The sequence below is a fragment of the Solanum lycopersicum genome, chromosome 1 (genome assembly GCF_036512215.1).
Source record: "Solanum lycopersicum chromosome 1, SLM_r2.1".
Lineage (NCBI taxonomy): Eukaryota > Viridiplantae > Streptophyta > Magnoliopsida > Solanales > Solanaceae > Solanum > Solanum lycopersicum.
In genome coordinates this window covers 2,598,969-2,617,961 of record NC_090800.1, presented here as the reverse complement: position 1 = coordinate 2,617,961, position 18,993 = coordinate 2,598,969, and the positions used below count along the sequence as shown (strand labels likewise).

The window sequence follows — 18,993 nt, the reverse complement described above, 5'->3', positions numbered from 1 at the left end:
TGACAAAGGGTTAGTTGGCGCCATAGATAATATCTTAACGGACATCCATGAAAATTTTGGGCAAGAAAGACGTCGGAATTTCGAATTACCAAAAATTTATGGACTATAGTACACAAAAATTGGCAAAATAGGTATATCTGCTTCGGGGCTCATTTGACCTTTAAAATGGGTCGTTTTGACCGTTAGGTACAACTGGGTCAATAACTAACGTCTTAACGGACGTTCACGAAAAAATTGGCAAAAAAGACGTCGAAATTTTGGATCACCAAAATCCATGAATTATAGCACACGAAAATCAGTAAAATGGGAGATTTACCTACTTCGTGACTCATTTGACCTTCAAAATGGGTCGTTTTGACCGTCATGGCCAACTGGCTCCATAGCTAACGTCTTAACAGACGTCCACAAAAAATTGGACAAAAAAGACGTCGAAATTTTGGATAACAAAAAGCATCTTGGAGTATAGTACACGTAAATTTGTAGAATGAGGGATTTACCTTCTTCAGAGTATTCGTTTGACCTTCAATGAGTAGGCATCATTATAATTAGAGCCCAATTTCCACTTTCCTCACAAGATTTTTAGTTCAAATCATCTTTTTAAGGACTGTGTTTAGTTTTTGTTCCCATTTTATTTTTGTAAATGTAAGCCATCTCTTTGTGCAACTACTCTTAATGATGCATCAGAATTTGTGTATAAGTAGTGATAGATTTTGTATTAATGTCCTAATGACTTGTGGCAAGACAAATTTCTTGCCCATCCACTAGAAATTATAATAGTCTTTCAAGACTTGTGAACATTAGAAATTCTAATAGTCCGTCAAGACTTGTAAACATTAGAAATTCTAGTAGTCCATCAAGACTTGTGAACTTTAGAAATTCTAATAGTCCATCAAGACTTGTGTACAATTAGTACAAAGGACTTGTGGCAAGGCAAATATTTGTCCATCCATCAAAATTCAGAACTTCTGATGATATGCCAAAGCCAGGACTTGTAATCTTATGTAAAGCAAAACTTCTTAAAATTGGATGAAAACTTTAAAAGCAGGACCAAACAACCAATTTGTGCAAATCACTTTAGTCATTATGCAAGGGGAAAATTCCAATGATGCTTAAACTGATCCAGCAACTTTAGGAGAGGATATAGCAAAGCTGCAAAGGCACTTTTTGTTAACACTCTAAAAAGTTACATACAGTCTTGACCCTTTTGGGCAAACCTAACCCCCCCAGCAACTCTTAACTGGTGGAAAACTATCCATCCACCTCAGAGAGTTTAAATACATGACAAAAAGTTTCTAATAGTACAAAGGCCAAGAAAAAAGAAAGGTTGTTGCCCTACACTTCTTAAATCTGCTCATTGAACCTAAAAAGAGCTCACAGATGTATAGAAAACAAATACAGCTTAGAGCAGATGAATCTCCTGACTTTTATTAGTGAACGCCTAACTTCTTTGCAAAGTCGTCGTCGTCATCATCCAAGAATTCATCATCAGGGTCACCTTCGTCGAAGTTGTAATCTTCACCTTCAACCGGCTCATAGTCATCATCATGTCCATCTCTCTGATCATAGCCTTTGTGGTCTTGGGTGCCTGCTCCTTCCACAACCATCTCTTCTTCAGCTTCAAGTTCATTTTCAGTGCGGTACAAAGGAGATTGGTGATCCGCTGATTTGGGTACAAGCTTAGAATCTTCCTTCTGAATAGGAAGGTCAGACCCGTTCTTGGTAACAGAGGAAGGAAAATCCACACTCCGTGAAGTCATGGAAGTCCTCTCCGTCTGGTGTTTTCTTTCATGTTGATCGTCTTCACTCCCACCAGATGACATGTTACCTTCACCCCCTCTTTTTCTCTTCAAAATTTCTTTTAAAGGCATTGGTCCTTCAAATGATAGATCCTCCCCACCATCAAGCTTTTGGAACTTCCGTTTTCTAGGGGGTTGTTGCTCATTGCTCTCAGCAGTTTTCCTACCTTTAAGTTCTGCAAGACTTTTAGGACGCAGGAAGTCAGAATTATTGACATTTATTATATCTCTCCTTACATGAGGAACTCTGTTGTTTCTGCCATCACTATTGATATCCTCTTGCATTCTTCCCTTTATTCTGTCTCGAGACCTTCCTTGGTAAGAGTACGGTTGTGGCCTTTCTGAAGACAATCTGCCACGGTCTCTAGCCCTATCCAACCGTAAATCAGCCCTATCATCTGGAGAAGATGATCGAACTGGAAGCTTTATTCTTCCTCGAAGGCGACCACCATTAAGAGAACTATCATGTGAAGGTAAATAGCGTGCATCCCTCCTAGAGCTCTTGTTGGCTCGTCCTTCAACATGCTTTTCACTTGAAAAGTCATGACCAATAACAGATTTCAAACCGTTACCCCTCCTATGCTTCGATAACCGATGCCTCAGATCTGATATCTCAACATGTTCAGGACTATCTACTGTACCATATCGTCTCCTTTCAGGATGAGCTGAGCCCCCTGGTATTCTCTCAGAAGAAGCTATATGCTGCTCCCAAGCATACTGACCCTGAAGCCTGTCATACGAGTCATATCCACGCACATCAGGGTACATATCTTGGTCTATATCTGCCACTGAATCATAATCAGCAGAATCACCCATGTCATATTCATTTCTCCCCACATTCTCCCTTCTTCCACCATAATGATCTTCACCATGATAATAATCTGAACCTCTGAGCTCATCATCCACAAGAACATCAAAACCAGGAGAAGGCTCCCTTGAAATTTCATCATCCTTGTATTGCATGCTGTTGTGATCATCAATCCCAATGGGCTGCTGCTTTCTGTTGGGGGCACTGAAAGAAATGCCATTGGTTGGAGGAGCACTTGGTGGCTTGTTCCTGGAATGCTCTCTGTTTATGACAGAATTTGAAGGCAGTACCTTCTCATCAAAGGTATTATCTTTCTTAGTCAGATGAATTCCCAGCTTTATCACAGGTTTAGGTAGTTCACAAGGCTTCAGAGCATTTGTTTGTGAAAGTTTCGTGCCTTGCACAGACTTTTCAACCCCATCAAATGCCTTCTTAACAGTTGAAGTTTCACTAGATGCAGTAGACACCGGAGGTTGTGTAGGGTTGTTAGAAACAAAGCTTGGTGCATGCATGAATCCACACTTATCACCTTTTCGACAAATCCCTTGCTGGAAAAATATGCAGGGTACATCTTGTTTACTAGAAGCATATGGAACCTGTGGCATAGGCGCAACAGATACCTTATAAGCTGCAGAAAATCCCATAGCAGTTGGGGCTTGAGCTTCCAAAATCCCATCAAGAGGCTACAGGGAAAAGGTTAAGAGTTAATTGAATGACTAACTAGCAAATATAGAGCAATATACCTGCTAGTAAAAGTAGAAACTTTATATGTACATGACGACAAGGATCTTTGCACATTTATAGCATGGAGATGATAAGAAACTAGAGCACTTTGAGAAAGAAATAACTCACAGGGTGTCGGAATGCACACTTTGGGTTTAAGCAGTTTCCATTCAACCAGTACCAGCAATCCCTTGGATTAAGCCTAGCCATGTCACTATGGCGGTACTCGCACTCACTTCCCTGTCAACAAAAAAAATTGAAGCATCAATAGAAGTACATCTAGACCCATAAATGTAAATTAGTTCATTAAGGGTCGTTTAGTTCGTACACAAAGCTATGCCAGGATTATAAAGCACAGGGATAATTTTGGGATTAATAATCCCTGGATTATAAAACATTTGGTTCATTGCAATGAAAATGAGATATAAGGTGTATAAGCAAAACATGTGTCTGTTATTAAGTTTGATAAAGTTCTGTTTACATCTATACCGTTACTTTTAAGTAAATAGGAAAAGAGTAAAAAGGCAACTAAGGATACTTTGTCGTTAGCTATTTTATCCAGGGTTAGCTAATCCTGGTATAAGATCCATGTTAATCCGGTATAAAATAATCCCAGTATTGCTTATATTGGAAACAAAAATCCAACCAAATGTCGGATAAAATAATCCTGAATTTTATAACCAAGATTATTTTTTTAATCCTTGTAAGATATAGCCCTTTAAGACGTTATATAGCATGGAGAAATCCACCATACATGCATTCACACAAAAAGGGACAGAGATCCTGTAATATAGAAAGATGCTAAAGGGATTTTTACACAAGTGGTTTTTACCGAACAGTTATGAAAAGACTCAAAAAAAAATAAATGAGAAACAATTTCGGTAGTTGAACGTGTTGCATCGATTGACTTTGTCTAACATGATAAGAAGGATCACGCGCACACAACCAATAGATTCAAATGCAAAAACAATATATCCCGACAAAAGAAGATGAAGACAAATGTGATTACCCATCATCCTTATAACGTTGTATGTGTTCGTGAACAATGCACTTACTGTCGTTATCGAAGTCGCCAACTTTAAACTTACTCCAAGATTGACTAAATCCAGTTTGACAAAACCATCATAAAAGCGTCAGAAACAAAAACAAATTCCTATTAAAAGAAACAATCAGGCTCATATTACCTAGCAGAAACCTAAAAATTCCAGCAGAAATCATGCAATGCAATAGATGGTTTTAGGATCGCAACCACACAAGCAACAACAACAAAATACCGAGTGTAATCCCACAAGTGAGATTTGGGGAGGGTGGTGTATACGCAGCCTTACCCCTTCCTTTCAAACACAGAGCGTTTCCGATAGACCCTCCGCAATCACAAAAGCATCACAGAAATTTAAAATGAAAAGCTAAGCCATGACTTGAAAAAAAAAATCAATAGTTTGCACAAGCTTCAGATGGTTCTTACTGTATGTACTATACATATATATACCTTAAAACCTTTATTATGTAAAGAAGTTGCTACATCAAATTCATTTCATAAAATCAGGACTCTTTTAAGCTTTAAACTGACATATCATGAAATAGTTCCTTTTATATAGTAAATTTTTGGGAAGGGGATTACAAGGTGAAAGTTCACGTAGTCTACTAACCAACAGCAGCCAAAATAAGGGTTTACCAATAACACAAAACTCATCTTGAAATTAACCAAAAAAAATAATTAAAAACACAATCTTTATCTCTTGCAACACAGATCCTCGGGCATCAAATTCAAATAATTCTGAAGATAAATCAACACTCGATTGAAAAATCATAAACAAAAAAAATCAAACCTTTTTGCATGTGAGAGGAGACGCAAGAAAATAAACGCAATCGGTGTTACTCTTCACAGCTTCTTCTTCAGCTGATAATTGAACCGTTGCCGGTGGTGGTGCCGAAGCCGGCACCGGAACCTCAGTCGACGGCGGCGTAGGGCCAACCATAATTGATGTGGGTTTTTCTTCGATGAAACCTAGATTAATAAATCTTTTTCAATAAAATCTTTGACGGTGGATCTAGGGTTTCCGGTGGCGGCTCCGGTACAATGTATACATATACATAAATATGTATATATATATATATATATGTAAATCAGATGAAAAATTTGTGCTGTGAATGAAAGAATTTGCAGGGTTTGTGAAGAGAGGAGAAAGAGAAGATGAGGTAACCGCTACTGCTGCTAAGTGTGTGAAGAGAGGCTTTTAATATCAAACAAAAATAGATACAACAAAATATTTGGGTCGGGTGCAATTCTATAAGTAGAGTCTAATATAATTGAATTTACGAATGCACACATCTTATTATATTTAATATATATAGATACAATAAAATATTTAGATCGAGTGTAATTCTATAAGTGGAGTCTGATATAATTGGATTTACGAATGCACACATTTTATTGTATTTAACATATTCAGTGAAATTTTACTAATGAGATTTGGATAGAGCAAAGTGTATATAAATATTACCAATACCTCATAGAGATAGAGAAATTCTTTCGAAAACACTCTCATTTCAAGTACAACAAATTTTAGTACGAAGAAAAAGATAATGAAGACCAACCACCATAATATAGACAAGATTACACTACCTGCTAATTTTTTTAATCTTAATCAAATGATGAAAGAACAGAGAAAAATAAGTATGTAGGATACGGACTGTGTCGGGTCAATTCATTTTTTAAGGGAAACTTTCACATATAATCACTTAAGAATAGCAATTACTCTTCATAGTTCTACTTTGAAAATTACAAAGCGTAGCTACATGTTATCAGGAGGAGAGAGGCGAGCGAGATTGGGAGAGAGAGGAGAGAGGCGAGAGAGAGGGAAAAGAGTGAGAGAAAGATGAATTGTACATGTATATCGACTAGATAATTGTATATTATACATATGTATTTGTATATATGGCAAGCAAGATTGGGAGAGGGAGGCAAGAGGCGAGCAAGAGAGGACAGAGAGGTGAATTGTATATGTATATAATTGTATATTATACATATGCATTTGTATATATGGCAAGCGAGATTGGGAGAGGGAGGAGAGAGGCGGGCGAGAGATGGCAGAGAGTGAGAGAAAGGTGAATTGTATATGTATATAATTGTATATTATACATATGCATTTGTATATATGGCAAGTGAGGTTTGGAGAGGGAGGAGAGAGGCGGGCGAGAGAGGGCAGAGAGGTGAATTTTATATGTATATCGATTAGGTAATTGTATATTATACATATATATTTGTATATTTTGGTGAATTACATATACAAAGATGACTAATTGTACAAACTCGAAGTCAGTCTATGTAATCAATGTATAATGTTAGTCGAGAGTGGTAATTATAGCAAACTACAGCTATGATGAGTAATTAAATAATATAAGTTTGCTTAACCACGTAATTTTTTTTCCTGAAAATATGTATTTTTTTATTAAAATCAAATTCTAATTTAAATATATTATCATAAATATCAACAAAATAATATTACATTAGATTAGTGTTACTAGTTGTTAATCAAATTCACAAATAAAATTATCTTTATAATATATATTAAGTTTGATTTCAAATAAAAATATAAATAACGAAAAATCAAAATATTAACATAATATTTTTTTTTGATAATGATGATAAACACAAAAGTATGACAATATTCCGTAGGACACGACCTACATAGTGATTCCCTAGACATTTTAGAAAAAATTCTAGTTTCTTTAGCACATATTTTATAAGTCTATCTCGTATTTAAATTTTAATAATAGATAAATTTTGACTTTAGACTTTTGTTATTTTTAATATTTTATTTTATTTTTATGTTTAATTAAATCTTATAAATTCCAATTGGCATAAAAATACTATTCTTAAATGTACTCCAAAATTTTTAGCTTCTAACAAATCACGGATTTGACCGGTCCAACATGTCTAGTTCATATAGATCGTCATTTGGTAGAGTGTACTAAAGCAAATAATGTTTGTATTAGCTTGATATATTAGTAGTACTTTGTTTGGTACGCTTTTCTAATCTATGCATAATTAATGCTTGTATTAGTAATACACTCTATTGTGTATCGAAGATCGTATTACTGATACCATCTATTTATATGCATTAGTAATGCAATGGGTTCTAATGCATGCATTAGCATTATGAAAGTCATAATCGCTCTTAAAAACCCGTTTTACATCCTTCCATTGCATTTGTGGAGGATAATTTTGTAAACAATTTTTTTAAAAAAATTAATTATGTAATGCATAATATTTTATTACACCGAACTAAAAATTGCATAAAAAAATCTCATCATAACTAATGCAAGACTAAATAATATAAATATTACTAATACACTATATTTTTCATTATTCTTATATATTCTACCATACGACTTCAATTGATATCATATGGTATATGTCATTGTCCAAGCTACATATTATGCACATTAAAGTAGGTGTTTCGACATGAGATTTGAATAATGTATCACCTTAATATATTCAGACATGTTATTTATAAATTATAATTTGCTTATTTGATAAGATTATATAAAAATTGAACAATTAATACTTTTCACAATTTGTGAATTTTTATGTTTACTGAAAAAATTATAACTTAAAAAATTCAAAATATATCAAAATAAAACTTTAACTTTAAATCAATTTGATTTTAAATCACTAATAGCAAATCATATTCAGACGAGATTTAAAATTAGCTTCTTGAATTACGCCTATCGTCAATCCAAAAATATGTATACTATAATATTTTAACGTTACGTAAAATCTTCTTCAGAAGCATGTCAACCTAAACCCGACTCTTACAAAAAATCTCTCCTAACCCCTTTTTTTTTTAATTCTTGAAACTCTAAAACCCTATCACACACTGCTAAAACCTTCCCTAAAAAAACTCGCCGGAGACTTTAGCTTCCGTCAATCCCCGCCGGAATCTACCTTTTACCGGCGACTATCACCATGAACTCCACTTTGACTATCGGTTCATCGTCGTTCTTCCACCACTCCACCACTTTCCGCAATTCACCTTCCCGTTCCTCCATTTTCACAATCCCCAAAACTGCTCATAAAAGCTATAGCAGAAGATTCGTCCTTCAGGCTTCCGTCAATGGAAATTCTAAGTCGAACCCATTAATCTCTACCCTCAAATCTGCGGGTGTTGCTGTTGTTTTCGCCGCTGTGGCTTTAGGGAAGTTCCCGGTCGGAACCTCATTGGCAAGAGCTGAAACCCCACCAGCTGCTGTAATGGAAGAGCAACAGCAAGAAGAAGAAGAGGAAGGTTCACCACTGACTCAGTTCTTAGAATCCAGTCCTGAAGCTATTGAAGCCCTAAAAAATCTCCTCCAGGAAAAATTGGAATCAGGGGAGGACGAGGAGAGTCTGAAAATACTGAAGAAGTTGTCGTCTGCTCAGCCGGAGAATACCGAATGGAAATTCTTAACGGCGAGGCTGTTGAACGAAATGGGGAAGCTTGAAGATGCAAGGGAAGTTTTCGAAGAGATTTTATCGAAAACCCCTCTTTCGTTCGAGGCATTGTTTGAGAATGCATTGCTGATGGATAGGTGTGGTGAGGGGGTGAAGGTGATTCAGAGGTTAGAGGAGGCATTGAGGTTAGCTGAGGAAGAGAGCAAAGTGAAGGAAAGTAGGGATATTCGGTTTATAATGGCACAAGTACAGTTCTTGCAGAAGAATGTTGAGGAAGCATTAAGGAGCTACGACGAGCTTGAGAAGGAGGATCCTAAAGATTTCAGGCCATATTTCTGTAGAGGAATGATTTACAGTTTGCTTGACAGGAATAAAGAGGCTAGAGAGCAATTCGCTAAGTACCGCGAGCTTTCCCCTAAGAAGTTCGAGGTGGAAGGTTATCTGAGAACAGCTTTGTCCCGGATGAAGCTCTTTGGAACTGATGAAAAAGAGAGTTGAATTCGATGATATGTAGTTTATGGTGGTTCAGATTCTGAGCTTTTAAGCAGCAAACCAAATTTTCGAGGAAGATGGAAGCTTTAACTTGGTATACATTACTTATTCTTGAATTATGTCTAATATAAGATGAAATAGATTAGACAATGAAATAAAAGAAAATTTGCTACATTCTTGATGGATTCATATATGTATCTCGAATCAGCAGGTAATTTCTGCTTAGACTCTCGACTTACAGTTAAATCAATGTAGATTACTTGCCCTTCCATGGCATGTTCTTTTGATTAGCTAGATGAAGTTTATTTTTGTATCTCGGACTGAGGTTTCTTTTTATCCTTGTGGGAGAGCAAGTTCAGCAGGAAAGTTTTGTGCTTTATTGTGTTTTGCTAAAGACGAGTACACTATAATTGATATATGTTGATGTATATGAAACCAAACTGTTACACCAAGGGTGTGGCCGATGATGAAGTAGGAACAAAGACCATGGCAGAACAGAATTTGAATTCCAGTAGAGGTAGAAAGTTATGTGATTTATTCCCTCCCGGACAGGATTAGCACCTGTAGTAGTGTAAGGATGCAGGTAACATAGAACAGTGGACGTGTGCACAAGGTGGTTTGGACACCTATATTGTCAGAAAAAAAAAGATCGAAACATTTCTTGAATGCCTTAACTTCATATAGAATCTATCTGAAGGATGTTTGTTTTGTTTGTGGAAGTTATCTTTTGTGATGGTGTATAGGAGGTGCCTGTAACTGAAGCGAGTTGCTTTCTTATTTGGGTAGGGGCCAACTTCATGCCCTTCCCTCCTATTAGTAGTAGTAGTTAGTAATCGCTTAAGTTTCTTATTCTTGAATGCATGGTACTATCTACTATTTCAGTTGCTTTGTATGTTGCGATTTATTTTTTTAATCTTATTTCCTTGCTTTGATAACATCTCTTGTGAGCGGAGGGTAACAACCTCTCTACTCCACAAAGAGGGCTAAGGTTTGCGTACATCCTACCTTTCCCAGACTCCACGGGGTATGTTGTTGTTGTACTTATGCCCCCAAAATTACATAGCACAAACACTTGTTTTAGTGGATCATTTGAGTTAAAGACTCTGGTAATACATGCAGCATGACATAACTTCTCATGAATTATCTTTATGTGTTCTACTTGTGGAGCTTCTGGTTGTCAGTGATGAAAACAGAAGAAAAGGTTGGCCTACAACTCAAATTCATCACATTCACCCCAGACGCTGTCCAACTGGAGCATGCACAATCATGGGCTGGGAGAATATTCACATACACCCCAGCCCCGGTTGCCTGGTCCAGGAAACCCACCCACATCGGATCCAATGGGCCTGGTTTATTTTACTTGATTTTATTCTCAACAATGAATAGTATTTAGTTACATCAGAATCAGATGCAAGCCCAACTTTCAATATTATCACAAATTATGCAAAGAATCCGATTCAGAGAAAAAACTTTGTAGTGCTACAGACTTAGCTGTGTGATGCTCTTTTTTAGTGATGAAACTTCCCATTTTTATTATTTTTTTGGAAATCTTTATCATGGTATTAGAGGGTCAGGTTCACTCCTATTAGGACTCTCGGTCCATGCTCCTATTGCGCCCGGGTGTGAAGGGGTTGTAGAGCTCCACATTGATCGGGGATGGACTGGTGATTTGCTTATATAGACTCAACAATCCTTTTCTCATAAACTAGCTTTAAGATTTAGTTAGGCTGTCCTTTCTTTATCAATACCCCCTTTGTTTTTAAGAAAAGTTGAAAAGAAGAGGGGAAGAAAAAGAGAAATTGTGTGAGATTTGTTTGTGGTTGTGCGGAAGGTTGTCGTGGTGTATTTAGGTTACGCTGATATAAAAAACTCAGCGTAAATGCCTTGAACTTAGCTGGAAATAGTAGTAATAAGGTCGAGCAATATATGAACGCACATTACTGTAGATGTACACGTTGATTTTTAGAGTGTGATTTTAAAAGGTACATAAGATTTAAGTTAAGAGCAACTCCTTCTGTTGTTGCTTCGTCTTCTATCCATGTCAATGTCTACTGTGACAGACAGACTGCTGCTGCTCGGGGTGGTGGTGGAGCTGCTAAAGGTGGTAGTTCGGAGATCAGAAGCAGATTCAAGATTTGAAGTGAACGAACTCAACCTTTAAGGTTCTTACTTCTTAGTATACTAAACTCATTATACTTTTAAAGATTCTAAAGTTTTAGTAATTTTCCACCACACTTGCATATATATTTTTGTTTCGTTGACAAAAATATTACTTGTGTTTTATCGTTGAGCATAGGCTCCATCCGTTTCTATCAGAGATAGCAACAAAGTTATGCATGATGGTTCAAAAGGTGGTTGTTGTACAGGTCAGAGACAGATCCGAGATTTGAATTTGACAAACTCAACATTAAGGTTCTAAGTATTAATTCATTTGAATCGATTGAACATAGATTGCATCCGTCTCTACTGGAGATGGAAGCAAAGTTGTGCATGATGGCCCAAAAGTTTGGTGCAAAAGATGTTAACTACTATAGTTACTGATGGCCTATATGGTAAGGTAAATACTACGGTTTACATGAACGGTGGTGAGCCGCCTGGTGGTGCCTGTGCCAATGGCCGCGCTGGTGATAGTGATGACGGAGTTGGTAGTGGTGCAGCTGATTGTAGCCATGCTAATAGTAGCTAGAGGAAAAAAAAGACAAGTAAAAGGGGGAAAAACTAGAAAAGAGGATAATTGGAATTAGTAAAGGGATAATTTATGCTTGTTGAACTTCATCTAATGTAGAGTAACTCCTTTTTATAAATCGTGTACTTTCTCCGTTTCATATTACTTGATCACTAAATATCACTTTTGAAGAAAATTTTATGAGATTTATTTTACTAATCTAAGGTCGCGCTTGGCCATGAAATTTTGCCCTATATGTATCTTCATATAATTTTTTTTAGCGAAGAGTGTTTAAATGAGCGCTCTTCACTCAAAATCATAATAAAACCATCCTTGCACAAAATATTTCACGTTCACGGCTTTAGGATCTGGGGTGGAGCCAACGTATTGTTAGTGGTTCATTCGAATTTCCTTCGTCAGAAAATAATTATTTTCTTATATACATAGTAGATGTCGAACTCTTTCTAATAAGTTTTTGTGTTTACTTTTTCAGATTTTGAACTCTCTTATTAAAAACCTCGGCTACACCCTTCGTCCAAAAAAATATCATATATAAGTAAAATGATATACGAAATTATTAAATAATATATTTTGGACATCCTTAACATAACAAGTTTCTATATTTGGTCACCCTTGTTAAATTTCTCGCTCCGCCACTAGCGACGTCACTGAGTAGAAATGTACTCTAAAGAGTATGATGTAGTTAGCCTATTCTATTAATATACCAGCATTAACACCTTATTTCACGATTTGAATAAATAATCTATAAATTATACGAAAATAATTTTACTACGTCACTGAGTAGAAATACACTCTAAAGAGTATGATGTAGATAACCTATTCTATAATATATCAGTATTAACACCTTATTTCACGATTTGAATAAATAATCTATAAATTATACGAAAATAATTTTACTGTTACTCATCGCTCCCCTTCGAATTGGTAGATTTAGTTTGTGATAATTTAAAAATCCTTAATGGAATTTCCATGTAATAATGAAGCTAATTTGCATATGCAAGCCATTGTAAATAAATAATACTTTTGGATAGGCTGTCCATGATATTCAATTAATGAAATATGATTCTAAAAAGTTGGTGCATAATCCATGTGAGATCTTAAAGTTTGTATTTATTAAATAAATTAATGTAATCTAAAGTCAATTACCTTATTATATAAATTTACAATAGGGTATAATAATTTTATCTCGTACAACACAAAACACTTATTAATCTTTTTCTATGATCCATCCATATGGAGGGCAATTAAATTGATAATCCACTATTAATTAGCTACAAATTAAAGTTTAGAGAGAAATAATGCAATCCTCAACTTTTTAATTGTGGATTATGACTTTTAATCCTAAACATAGTCCTAGTGGATAGTGTGGTAGACATCAATAATGAACTAATGTGATTATAAAAATGAAATAAATTAATCTCTCCGTTCTTAATCATAAGATCATATTCTTAAAAATAAAGAAATTTTTTAATAGAAAGTTTTTCTTCGCCTAATAATGAGAGTCTATATATCAATCGATTTAGTAAAAATTACAACTAGGCGAGAGTCTATATATCAATCGATTCAGTAAAAATTACAAAATTTAGTTACAGTTCGATCTTTAAAAAGTTGGAGTTAGTGTCATCACCTTATAAGATTTCCTTTAACATAATCTTAAATCTACCTTGTCACATTTTAACGTATGAGTTCATGATTTGAAATCAGATAAAGTAGAAATTTCATTTGGATATGGAATTTGGATTTTATAAGTTGTATCCTCGTAAATTTGAGAAACCCAAAAGTTGTGAAAACTATAAAAAAAAAATCTCCAATTCTTATATAGTCTTATCAAATGAACAAATCGTAGTTCATAAACAACATTTTCGAATATCCTAAGACGTTGATGATTTGAAATCAGATAAAGTAGAAATATCATTTGGATATGCAATTTGAATTTTGTAAATTGTATTCTCGTAAATTTGAGAATCCCATAAGTTATGAAAACTATCAAAAAAATCTCCAATTCTTATGTAGTCTTATCAAATGAGCAAATCATATTTTATAAATAACATTTTCGAATATCCTAAGGCGATGCATTGATAAATCACATATCTTCATGTTTCTTTTATAAATAAATATTTGCTATTACAAAATTTTAAATACTTTATAATTTATGAAATGAAACCGAAATGATTTTTTTTTTACTTTCTTTTTTACAAAATCTAAAATAAATGGTCTTTTTAAAAACAAGATATAAAATTATGGTTTACATTTAACATAAATTGAAACCACAATATGAAATCCAAAATCATATTTTTTTTAAAGAGAATTTTAAGTCATGATCTCAAATCGCGTCCTTAATTTCATATTAATTGTGTTTTTTCTATCTCCAACACACCTTATTTTCATCTTATCTGCGTATTCTCTACCTCTACAACCCTATATCTCTATCTGCAATATATTTTTATCTAGATTATATACAAATACTTTTAAATTAATATTTTTTTTACTTGAACACAAAAAAATAAATAAGAAGCTTACTTTTTTAAAAAAATAAAATAAAATATACACAGCCTAAAAATCAACTATTTTTCTGAAAAAGTAAAAGCTAATAATTATCATTTTTGCTTCATTCTCAATGGACTTCCAACTTAATTAATTAGTCATGATTTGATGCCAACTTAAGTGAAATATTATTTTCTATAAGATTAGACAGTTAATTTACACAATTCAAACTGCAAATAATGGCATCCTATTATGTTTCATTTTATATGACATTATTTTGATTGAAAGCAAAGTTTGTGATATATGTTGATTTTGACTTATATATCATAATGAAGTTTATGTGATAATAAACTCTTCACATCACTTAGAAAATTTGATTAATTACTGATAAAATTTAATTATGGTGAGATAGATAAAATCCTTTCATTCTTAATCAAATATTTCGAGTTCGAACTCTAATCAGCATGAAAGAAAATCGTGACTAGGAATATTGCTACAACCTTAAATAAGCCTTACACGATATGAATCCAACTTGACTATCGACAACACTAATATAAATACCAGATAGCATGAAAGAAAATCCTGACTAGGAATATTGCTACAACCTTAAATAAGCCTTACACGATATGAATCCAACTTGACTATCGACAATACTAATATAAATACCAGATAGCATGAAAGAAAATACTAACTAGGAATATTGCTACAACCTTAAATAAGCCTTACACGATATGAATTCAACTTGACTATCGACAACACTAATATAAATATCAGTATCGAACTAGAGAAAAACCAAAAAATAAATATTGAAAAATTGTTAGTGCTAGTTTAATAATGGAAAAGGACTTTTTCAAAATAAAGCAATAAGAGAAATCATGTCTTTCATTGAATCTACATGAAAATCCACCACATAAAAACCTAAGTGGATATAACACACTTTGTTGCTACATCCCAATTTGCTAAATAGCTATAAGTGGATCTTCCAAATGAAGCACAAAGATCATAATTAAACTAAAAAAAGAAGCCAATGGGATATATATATTATACAAAATTTGTGGGTAAATCTTGTCCACTTAACCTTGTTAGATTACATAAAAAGTTGTATAGTGGAACAAGTGGGGAGACACAAAGAATTAAGCCAATGGCAATCATGTTCATTGTGCATGCTTGTGTACTATTTATTATATATATCTTTGATGCTCATTTGCATCACTATAAATTTCTCCTTCTATAGTGAAATAAAAAAAAATGTATATGTTTCATTTCCATAAATAGAATAAAATCCACAAGTTGACTCAACACCCTTGTTAGTGGTGAAGCCAATTCCACATTGAAAATTACACTACATAAATGAATATTTTATTTATATATATATATATTACATAAATTGATTTTCTTGACTTCTTCACGTATTTACTCATTTTTATATTGCTCCTAATTTTACTGTAAAAATATTACTGATGGATGAATCCAAAATATATTTTTCTTATACATTTATCGCTTACTCATAATAAAATTAATTTATATATATACTTATTCTTAACTTAATTACCCCCACCCATAACACAAAATTTACAAAGCACTAAGCTCAAATTGACAACTTGTTGATCAATCAAGAAAGTTGACATTAATTGATATGATATAAATATCAAGTGCACTAACATTTGTTAACACTACAACAATTCTCAATTTAGTGCCAAATTTTAAATTATACAACAACAGAAATTTCACAAGCGAGATATGAAAAAAATAAAATATGTATAAATTATACTAATATATCGTAAAGATAGATTGATTATTTTTGGAGAAAAAAAAAACTTAAATTATCTTTATTTAAATGGAGTGTCCCAAGCACAAATGTCATGGGGAGACAAAGAAAATTTTGTCATAATTAAAGTCAAAACTTTGTAACAAAGTTTACTATTGAATAAAGTGGCTCATGCATGCAAGCTAGGATTTTTTGGTCATAATTTAAAGAGTCAAATTTCTTAGTTTTTTTAATTTGTGAAAATGCAAAAAAAAAAAATCATTATTTTATCCCTATTTGAGTCATTAGTTGTTTAGTAAATATCCTTTTTAAAAATTTATATTATTCTTATAATAACTTATTGATCTCCTAGATATATGCTCTGAATATCTCTTTTAAGCGAACAATAAATTTACATATTAAAAAAAAGTTAGATCATAGAATATTTAGTATTTTGTTATTCCTAGCAAATTTCGTTCGATTCCTTCACTTCTTTCCCATGTCGTTCGGTACGTTTTCATGTATCTGATATTCCAAATATATGTTAATCACTTCAATACATACAAATATACATGTATCTAGTGTGATTCACTTGTATTTGTGATACATATATACAATTTCACTCGTCTCCCTCCCTTGTCTCGCTCGCCTTTATCTATCTAATAGTAAATACATATATCAAAATATAAATACGTAAAAAAACTCTTAATTAATTATAAAATATGTAATATTTTAAAAGTATAACTAATACTCATCTCATTCCATATGCACAAATGTCATGAAGGAGACATAAAATTTTTGTAATATTTATTTTTCAAAGTCAAAAATTTGCAACAAAGTTTACTATTGAATCAAATGGCTCATGCATGCAAGCATGAAAAATTTGGTCATAATTTTAACAGTCAAATTTCAAAGTTTTTTTAATTAGTGAAAAATGCAAAAAAATAAAATAAAATAAAATAATAATAAATCACCAGTTACCCTATTTGTGTCTTCAGTTGTTTAGTAATTTTTTTTTTAATTGACCATATTGATTACGCTCTAAATATTAGTTTTAAGCAAATGACAAATTTTATGTTAAAAAAGTTATATATAATATTTTGTGATGTTAGATACATAGCTAGTCCAATATTTTATTATTTCTAGAAATAAAAACAAAATTTAAATGATGGCATTGCTAATGCACAAGTATCCCCTCAACCTATGCTCGAAATTCCAGAGACGCACTTATATTATACTAAAGTTTTAGTACTCCCCTGAATTTATTTTATAAGTAATTTTCTACCCTTTTTCGATCTACGTGACACTAGCTTGAAAAAAAAGTCAATCAGCGTTGGACCCACAAGATAGTGTCATGTAGGCCAAAAAAGAGTAGAAAATTATTAATAAAATAAGTTAATGGAGTAATAGAACATTAGTATATTATAAGTGTATCTCTGAGATTTCGATTATAGGTTGAGAAGGTACTTGTATATTATCCCGATGAAAAAATGAAAATGAAAAATAACTTCAAGGAGTAGGCCAAAACACAATTAAAAGGTCTAATTTTGCTCATAATGTCTAATTGCATAAACTTCTTTAACATAATATCGAATATTAGCAAACACCTCTTTATCGATGTATCTATTTTATATTAAAGTTGTTTTTAAAATTTTGATATTCAATGTCTATGCTTTAAAGGTGTTCATATTTTTTTTTTCACTTTTCATTTTTATACAATTATATGCATTTACACATTTTCACTTCTAAAAATATTTTTAAAAGTATCGAAAATTTTCTATTTTTCTGAAGCGGTCATCATTTTCAATTCCGACATATTTCAAATTCTTTGATGATTTCTTTGACATTATCAATGGTGGTCAATTATGGTATCGCTGATATTACTTTTTTTCGATCAAATCCTGATCACGCCTGATTGATTCGACTCATTTTTCTGATCTCGATCTCTCACTTCGTTTCGCTCTTTTATCAACAACATTTTAGAGTGCAAGTTGGGCTATTAATTAATGTTTTATTTATATGCTATATAAATTCAAAAAAAATTGTAATATTTTAATAAAACTTCACAAAAATTTGTAAAATTGTGTATGTGAATCCATGAGAAGTCAACTATTTACAACAAACGAAGACATAATTTATCTATAAGCCATGCAAGAATTAATTATTGAAGAAAAGTAGATATGAAGAAGCTTGACTTTTGATTTAATTTTGGTGAAAGTTTGGTTATATTGAAAAAGATTTAATTATTGAATTTAATAATATTTATATTTTACAATCCAAGTTCAATAATTTCAAACAATTAGTTATACTTTATTTATTTATTTTTTTAAAAACATCTCTTTTTACATTTGATGTCTAATTATTCTAGCTTAGTTTCTACTTTTGATAGTAGGAATGATTATTGATTAATTAATATATAATGTGTTTCCATTTACTTTTTTGTTCTTAAAATTGTTTTTCCTAATTGTAAACGTGTATTTTATTATAAATACATATACTTTTTTTTAAATCGAAAAGGTACTTTTATATATTTTTTTATTTCAAGAGAAATAAGCTTAACTACTGCTTCCGCCGTCTCAAATTAGTTTTCATATTTCTTTTTCCGCAAGAAAAATTATATCAAGCCAATTTTTACATATAAAATTTGATAATAAAAAACAAGTATAGACACAATAATTTGTAAGTTTTCTTATGTTAATTTGCTTAAATAATGCTTTGTCTATTTCATATTAACTGCATTTGTGAGGTAATGTATACTTATAAAGAAAAATATTTTAAATTATACTTTTCACTTCTTCTTTTTTTTTGTAAAATCATAAA

At 32.6% G+C, this 18,993-nt stretch overlaps 2 protein-coding genes across 2 annotated transcripts; one reads left to right on the top strand and one right to left on the bottom strand.

Moving 5' to 3' along the window:
• Positions 1-1,141: 1,141 nt before the first annotated feature.
• Positions 1,142-5,647, bottom strand: LOC101257295 (zinc finger CCCH domain-containing protein 17). Its single transcript, XM_004228847.5, has 3 exons — positions 5,157-5,647; positions 3,457-3,567; positions 1,142-3,287 (listed from the first exon to the last, which is right to left on the bottom strand). Exons 1-3 carry the CDS (start codon positions 5,304-5,306, stop codon positions 1,428-1,430), a joined length of 2,121 nt encoding a protein of 706 aa, XP_004228895.2. The 5' UTR covers positions 5,307-5,647; the 3' UTR covers positions 1,142-1,427.
• A 2,470-nt stretch (positions 5,648-8,117) lies between these two features.
• Positions 8,118-9,525, top strand: LOC101245871 (protein SLOW GREEN 1, chloroplastic). The gene has a single exon (XM_004228488.4). The coding sequence runs from the start codon at positions 8,300-8,302 to the stop codon at positions 9,260-9,262; it is 963 nt and encodes a 320-aa protein (XP_004228536.2). The 5' UTR covers positions 8,118-8,299; the 3' UTR covers positions 9,263-9,525.
• Positions 9,526-18,993: the final 9,468 nt, after the last annotated feature.